At 58.0% G+C, this 7822-nt stretch overlaps 1 protein-coding gene across 1 annotated transcript; it reads right to left on the bottom strand.

Annotated features, from left to right (window-relative positions):
- Window positions 1-5557: 5557 nt before the first annotated feature.
- Window positions 5558-7342, bottom strand: LOC105556504 (actin cytoskeleton-regulatory complex protein pan-1-like). Its single transcript, XM_012003602.1, has one exon. The coding sequence runs from the start codon at window positions 7340-7342 to the stop codon at window positions 5558-5560; it is 1785 nt and encodes a 594-aa protein (XP_011858992.1).
- Between the last annotated feature and the right edge of the window lie 480 nt (window positions 7343-7822).

Below are 7822 nucleotides of genomic sequence, written 5' to 3'. Positions count from 1 at the left end.
ATCGAGATCAGATCGGATAAGTACTCATTTTACCGACGAGAGGAATTCAGTCGCCCGGCGTCTCAGAGCATGGATTAACATTCTACGTTCCTATTTCTACCTGTCCAATATTACATAAGTAAACATCCTTTTCCAATACAACATAAGTAATCTTTTTATTAGCGCGTAAATTACTTCCTGATCAATAGAGCCAGCGAGTAAAGTACAAACAATTACTTATACTAGAATGTATATGTTTACATGGTGTATTATACATATAATACTCGGTATTACACAAAATCACAGATAAAATGTTTGTATAAAAGTAGTATTGTTGAATTTTTCACGGAACGATTGATGGGAAGAAAGTTAACGTAATTCCTAAAATTATAAATAACAAAAACTAGATTTAGAAAATAATACGGACTTTGTCGCACCGAGCAACGCCAGAGAACACTTTAAGTCAATATTAAAAATCGCGAATAACGAAAATAAATATAATAGAGTAAATCTGACCTTTGCTTCGTAAAACCAAACAGAAAAATAAAAGGTAAATGTCCTTAAGTCATCAACACCGACTGTAATAAGTATTGTGGCGATCCTGGGAAGTTATCTGGGTGTTAACTAGAGCGTTGAATGTTCCTTAAGCTCTATATCCGCGCTATCCTTTAATTAAGTTGGAGCTGTGAATAGTCGAATAATATTAATTCAATTGGTTATAAACATCGCATCAGCGTTCGCAACGTCTCAGTATGACTGAAGTCACACTTCGACGTCACAGCGACCGCCGCAACGATCTTCAATGTAGAGAAGGTGATTGAGTACGTCACAACTCTAAGCCATGACGATATCAAATTATAATTGAGGATGGACATCACGGTTGTAAGCCGTGATGATCTCAAGGGGTGCAGTTGCCTGCGTGCGTCGCTATCTGCAACGTTTCTCAAAGTTGAAAAGAGAGAGAGAAAGTACCTTCTGGAAATCCAGACGATCCATTTGTATGGCCAGCATCAATGTATCAGAGCCAACAGCAGGTTGGCTAACCTTTTTTTTTTTGACCCGGTGGAAATCCTCATGGACCGTCACCCGCCCCTCCTGGAGAGAGGGACGGGTGGTGTGTGGGACTCACCCCCTGACACTCGAGTATTTGACACCTCGAGGCCAGTGTGCAATGGGGGCGCCTACCTCACTAAAACCACCGGGAGTGGCCGTCTCAGTGCGCTTTGGGGGGGCCATCCGGGTACTTCAGCGCAAATCTCCGGATGACCCCCGCGCCACGCTTATTCCGCGCTCTTCTTAGTCTCCCCTTTAGGAGGGGAGACCTAGGCCTCATTGTTCGGCCTTCTCCTCGTTATTCGTTATGCGGCAGGGGTGCCACCAGGCCCCTGCCGCGCCCCCTTGGTGTTGTGGGGGCGGGTGGGTCGCGGGTCTCCAGCCCGCGCCCACCCCCGAGTGCCCTTTAATTAAACAGGGCTCCCGCCTCCTCCTGCCCCTTTATGGGGCAATGGGGGGGAGGCAGGGGCGCAGGTAGCAGGCGACCCGACACCACCCCTAGGGGTGGGGTCGGACGTCCCACGAATCCCGCGCCCCCGCCTCCCCCCCAGGACTTCTAATCTACGGCCTATTGCACGCAGTCAGTCCACCAGGGGGGGAGGCAACTGCTCTTACTGTCAGCCGCCTCCCTCCCCCAGAGACTGTTCTCTATTCCCGACCCGATTCGCCTAGGTCAGGCTCCACTTTTTAAAGTGAGCGGGGATTCCTCTTCTCCCTCTTCTCCTTCCGATCCCCGCTCCCCCGCCGCCTTGTTGTGCTGTGGGGGTTGTCTCCCCCCTTCGCACCCGCTCAGCCTCCTCCTTCTGCAGCATGACATGCTCACAGAAGGAGGAGAAAGTCTCCCATTTCCTCCTATCCCTAGTTATCGCCGCCACGACCGCACGCAGGGACAGGTCCGGGCCTATCTCGTTGGTAAGGACCCGGCGCTGTGCATCCCACTCGGGACACACTTCTAGAGTGTGCTGCGCCGAGTCCTTGTCCGCGCCACAGTGGTGGCACTTCTCGCTTCCTTCCTTCCCTATCCGCCGCAGGTACTCACCGAAGCACCCGTGCCCGGTGAGCACCTGCGACGTCCTGAAAGAGGCCCTCGCCCACGGGCGCTCTATCCACTCGTCGAGACGCGGGAGGATGGCATCCACGGTGCGCTTTCCCGGGGTATGCGGCTCCGAAAGTCGCGCCCGCCATTCCTCCCGTGTCTCCTTAGCCCGGGCTCCAAGGAGCCTCCTGGCCTTCGCCGTGACCGGGACGCCTTGCCCCCGGAGTTCCCTGATGCGCCGGTACACTTTTGCGTACTCGGCCGCCACCAGGTCAAGGGGCGGCGTCCCGGCCAGCAGCGTGGCCGCCGTGTGGGATACCGTACGGTACCCCCGTATGGCTCTAATGGCCATTCGCCTTTGAGCCCCCCTGAGGATCGACAGGGATTTCCTGCTCCTCAGAAGGGGCTCTGCCCACACGGGGGCACCGTACGTCGCTATCGATGATATTATGTTGGCGTATAGCCTCCTAGTCTTCCCACACGGCCCGCCCAGATTGGGCATTATGCGCGATAACGCGTTTCCCGCGCTGTCCAATCTGGGCACCAGTTTCCGGAAGTGCTCCTCGAAGCCCCAGGTTCCGTCTATGTGGAGGCCCAGATATTTTATCTGGGCCCCCACTTTTATTCGCTCGCCATCTACTCTGATTCGGGCTTCAGGCGGCGGCCCGGCCGAACGACGGTTCCGCCTTCCACGACGGTGGAAGAAGACGGCTTCAGTCTTCTTCGCCGCCACCTTTAGCCCCAATGCCTTTATGGCCCAAACCGCGCAGTCCACCGCCAGATTACCGTTGGCGATGGCCTCCTCCCAGTCTTCCCCGCCGGCTAACACTAGCGTGTCATCCGCATAACACACGCATGTGCAGCCGGCGGGGAGCGCCGCACGCAGTACGCCGTCGTACGCCGCGTCCCACAGGAGTGGTCCTAGAACCGACCCCTGCGGGACGCCGCGATCCGCTCTCCACTCGCGATAATCGCCCTCTCGATCTACGCACGAGATCGTTCGCTCTCGCAGGTAGTCCCCGATTATTTTACGTAAATAACCGGGGACCTCCAGCCGTTCCAGACCTACTACAATCTCTTGGTGGGGGATGGAGTTGAAGGCGTTTGCCACATCAAGGGCTACCGCCAGCACAACCCCTCCATCCCCCATCAGTCTATCCGAAACTTCGCGCACGCACTCGATGGCGTCCACTGTGGAGCGCCCTTCCCGGAAGCCGAACTGCCTCTCGGACAGGCCAGGCCCAGCATTCTCTACATGGCCCATCAAGCGGGCCGCTATGACCCGCTCAAAAAGCTTGCCGGCCTCGTCCAAGAGGCAGATCGGCCTATAGCTCCCCGGTTCCTCCGGGGACTTGCCCTCTTTGGGGAGGAGCACCAACCTTGCCCGCTTCCACAGCCCCGGAAAGATGCCCTCCTCCAGACAGCGGGTGAACAAACCCTCTAGTCTATCGGAGAGCTCCCCCAGGGCTTCCTTCCATATTATGCCGGGGATCCCGTCCGGACCTGGCGCTTTGCCCTTCTTGAGCTTTTTACACGCTCTGGCCAGTTCCGTCCGGGTGACCCCCAGCTCCTCCTGCCAAGGCTGATGCTCCTCTCCCCTGTGTTCCTCTCGCCGAGGAGCACCGCCATCCCCCGCTGGGAACAACGCCTCCACCACCTCTTGGAGAAAGCGTGGGTTCACCCCTTCGACCGCCGGGGGCGCCCCAGAACTTAACCTGTTCATAACAAGTTTGTAGGGGCGTCCCCATGGGTCCGCGTCTAGTGAACTAATTAGTTCTTCCCACGCCCTCTCCTTGGCAGTTTTTATCGCCAGCCTTAGGGCCTTCCTCTTCTGGCGGTACTCCTCCACGAGTCTCTCCTCCTCAGCGGGGAGAGTCCTCCTCCTTCTTCTCGCTCGCAGGATGGCTCTCCTGGCGGCCACCGAGGATTTTCTGAGCTCATCGATCTCCCCCGACCACCAGTAGGCCGCGCTGCGAGCGACGAACTTCGCGCGCGGCATCGCGTTGTCGCACGCGTTCTTCATCATGTGCCGCAACAGTTCCGCTTCTTCCTCCACTGTGGCAGCAGGTTCCGGCTGCGTCCAAAGTGCCGCTTGCAGGGACTCCCTCAATTTATCTAGGTCGAGCCTATCCGTCCTCCACCAGATCATCCGCTCTTGCGTCCCCCTCCTTTTATCCTCCCAGGAAAGCTCAATGTCGATGGGGAGATGGTCGGATAGTATTTCAAGGCCACCCGCCACTACCCATTTGCTGACCCTCCTCGCGGCCGCAGGGGAAGTCCACGTCAGATCGACGATTGACTCCCCCTGCGGCCTTACACAGGTGCTGACATTTCCTGTGTTTTCCAGGTGGAGGCCCAGGCGCGCTGCCCAGGCCTCCACGTCCGCCCCCTTGGCGTCTGGCCGCCGGGAACCCCAAAGTGCCGATTTGGCATTGAAGTCCCCGGCGACCAGTATTGGCCCGGGGAGATACTCCCGGACCACATCCTCCAGTTCCTGAAGCCGGGTCTCCGCTTCTGCCCTCGAGAGGCTGGGCCTCATGTAAACCCCGATCACGGTCAGGGGCCCCCACTCGACCGCCACCCATCCCTCTCCGGCTTTTAGCTTGGAGAAGGGGGGGGTGCGCTCCCCCGTTCTCCTCCAAACGATCGCCGCCGAGCCGTCCGTGCTCCCCGCCCAGCAGGGATTCTTGGGGACACGGTACGGCTCGGCCACAATGCCGAGCCCACAACCACGCTCTGCCAGGCTGTGGAGGAAAAGATCCTGGGCCTGGCAAGCGTGGTTGAGGTTCGCCTGGAGCGCCTTCATTGCTGTGAAGGCGCCTCCTTCTCAGCCTCCTCCTGGCTGCTGCTCTCCTTCGGGTGTTTTCCCGTCCCTTGCGCCGCTGGTTCTATCTCCATTGGCTCCCCTTGTTCCGTAGACGGGCCTGCGCTCGTCTTCGTGTTGTCCTTCCCTTTGGTCCGGCCTTCCTCTCGGCTCGTCCTAGCCGCTCTCTTTCTCTCCCCCTTGCTCGGGAGTCGGCATGCTGCCCCTCCAGCCTTATGGTTGGAGGGCAGTCCTCTTCCCTTGCACACGGCGCAGTTAGGGGTCTCCTTGCACCCCTGCGCCTTGTGTCCCTCTTTTCCGCACCGATAGCACAGTGTGCTCCTGTCAGTGCTGCTTCTACACTGTGCTCTAATGTGCCCCCTCTCCAGGCATTTATAACATACTAGGGGGCGGGGTTCAAGCAGCTCAACCCTACATGCCACCCAGCCCAGCCTTATTCTCCTCGCCGCAGCCGTCCTCTTCGCCACCTCGAGCCCGCATTGGACCCAGCATGTTCCTAGGCCGCTGGGGGTCTGCCGGATAGGGCCCACCTTGACGTCGTCCGGGAGCCCGCCTCCAGCCTTCGCCACTGCAGCCCGGATCTCCTCTTCCGTTATGGAATCATCTAGATCCTTTAGGCGGATCTCCGCCCTTTTTTCGGGACGGGTGACCCTTACCCCCTTATCCTATCCCACCTCTCTGATCTGGGTGGCAAGTTTATCGGCTTTGGCCTTCGCGTCCCCTCCTCCCTGGATTTCGAGCAGGGTTGCCCCGTTTAGGGCTCTCCTGCTCTTAACCTTTTCGATTCCTAGGTCCTCCAGCTTAATCCTAGACCTCAGGAACCTCATTCCCTCCCCGGCCTGTCCTTCCGGAAAGGTAATTGCAACCGCCGCTGATTTGGGTGACCTCCTCTTTGGCGGTTTTTTCCCCTTCGCCGTCTTTTCCGCAGTCTTATTGGCGGCCGCCGCAGGTTCTGGCTTTCCGTTTCTCACCGCCGTCTCCTGCTTGGTGCCCTCCGTCTTCTTCTTGCCCCTTCTGACCACCTCAGTCCAGGAGGTGGTCGGCTTGGCTAGAGCCGGGGTCTTCTTTTCTTCCTCCCGGGTCTTCTGCTCCTTCGGCGCCTTTACCTCCTTGGTCTTCTGGACGATTCGCGCCGCCGTCTCTCTCGCCCTCAAACTCACCTTTGTCCTCACCTTCTCCATCTTGGTGATGACCGGGAGTTTCTTCTCCTTGTCCCCTTTCTCTTTCGGGATTCGGATCAGTGCTCCCTGGCACCTGGTTATTAAGTCCTCCAGGTTGCGCTTCACTTTCTCCGGCTCTCCACTGACCACGTCCTTTATGGAGACTCCCTCCATCACCCTCCTGATGCCCTCCATAGCATCTTCCGCGGGCGGGTCTCTGAGCACCTTTCTCTCTCCCCTGATCATTGGCCGGTAGACAGTGTCTTCAGTCCTGCCTGTTGCCTCCGGTTTTTCCCTCTTCGCTGCTTCTTGCTTCGGGCCCTGGGCCTTGGGCCTCATTTGCTTCGCCATTCTCTCAGGCTTCCCCTTGGTTTGCGCTCGGGTGCTGGCCCGGGGTGTGTGGTCTGCCACGTGCTGCACTTCGATCACATCCTGCGCAGCTTCAGGCATCCCTTCCCCTGAGGCCTTTTCCCTCTGCACCTTTCCTTCCGCCGCTAACCTTGCGGCTCTCTCTTCGTGGAGGAGGGTCGTCAGCCTCTCCACCTGGTCCTCAAGGCTCCTCACCCTCTCCTTCCACCTCTTAGTCTCCTCCAGCGTCGTGCTGTCGGGACCTACCTTTGTGCCCACCACTGTGGCTGCCGCTCGCAGTTTCTTGGTACACGTCTTTAACGCCTTTATGTAGGTGCCCTTTAAGTTCTTAGACGTCTGGGCAACCTTCGCTACCTGATTAATGCTTTCCAGCATTTCTGCCGCCATTTGTTCCCGATTAAGGCCCTCCAAATGACGGATGATGTCCTCCTCAGGCGTTGTGCATCTCGGTGTCACCTTCGGGTTTAACACCGCCTCTAGCGCCTTCTTCTCCGCTCTCATCCGCAGGAGTTCCCTCCTGCATTTCTCCCTTTTTTTCTTTTTTATCCCCGCATAGGTCGTCGGGGGCATCCCTCTCTTCTTCCGCTTTCCAGTCACCTGGTCCACGGAAGAGGTTGACGACGTCTCGTCACCGTCTGCGGAGTCGACATCCTCCACATCGACCATCCGTTCCGTATCGGAGTCATCCGACTCCGGAAGCGGAAGGTCTCTGACCAGTTTAGAGGACAGCGGCCCTGGCCTCGTGCCACGCGTCTTCTTAACCAGCGTGCTGGCTACCTCGCATCGGGTCTCTCCTTGGGGCTCAGCCGACCCACCTCCCGTCCCCTTGGAGCTGCCCGCTTCTCCGTCTCCTACTCTTCTTCGTGCATGGGTTTTGTTTGTAGACATGATGGCAGGTAATTTTACGACCGGTTCGCCCATCATGGGACCCTCACCGCAGTGGGGGTGCTATCCCCGGTTAAGTAAAGCCCTAGTTAAGGGCCGGGAAGCGGAGAAGCCGCTTGTCGGGGAGCCACCCCTATCCCGACCAGTGAATATACGAAAAATGTCCCTGGAGACGGCCACTAATATGCTAAAGGCTTATCCTCACCCCAGGAGCGGGGCGCGTGCCGAAACGTTCGGTCGCTCACCCCGCCCCCGGGCTAGAGCTTGCCGAGGAACTCTCCCCCTCAGCTGGGTATGGGGGGTCGGCGGCTAACCGGCCCCCCCACACCCGCGCCCGGACTGCCGGTTTCAACGCCCTGATTGGCTCCAGACGGACGAGACGGGAGCGGTTTTCCCACATTGAACATGCCACTTCCTGCGGACTTTGCCAGTAAACTGGGCTTACGGTCCCGCGTAGTCCATGGCAGAGGTCAGGACAGACGTCACCGCTCGTCCCCGGTCGGGGGGTTTACTACT

This window comes from Vollenhovia emeryi, unplaced genomic scaffold (assembly GCF_000949405.1).
Source record: "Vollenhovia emeryi isolate VEMERY1.0 unplaced genomic scaffold, V.emery_V1.0 DF939973.1, whole genome shotgun sequence".
NCBI lineage: Eukaryota > Metazoa > Arthropoda > Insecta > Hymenoptera > Formicidae > Vollenhovia > Vollenhovia emeryi.
This window is presented reverse-complemented; position numbering and strand designations above follow the sequence as displayed.

Bases quoted from the DNA above. Each gene is read 5' to 3' on its own strand.
- LOC105556504 (XM_012003602.1), bottom strand. From the start codon at position 7,342: ATGGGCGAACCGGTCGTAAAATTACCTGCCATCATGTCTACAAACAAA.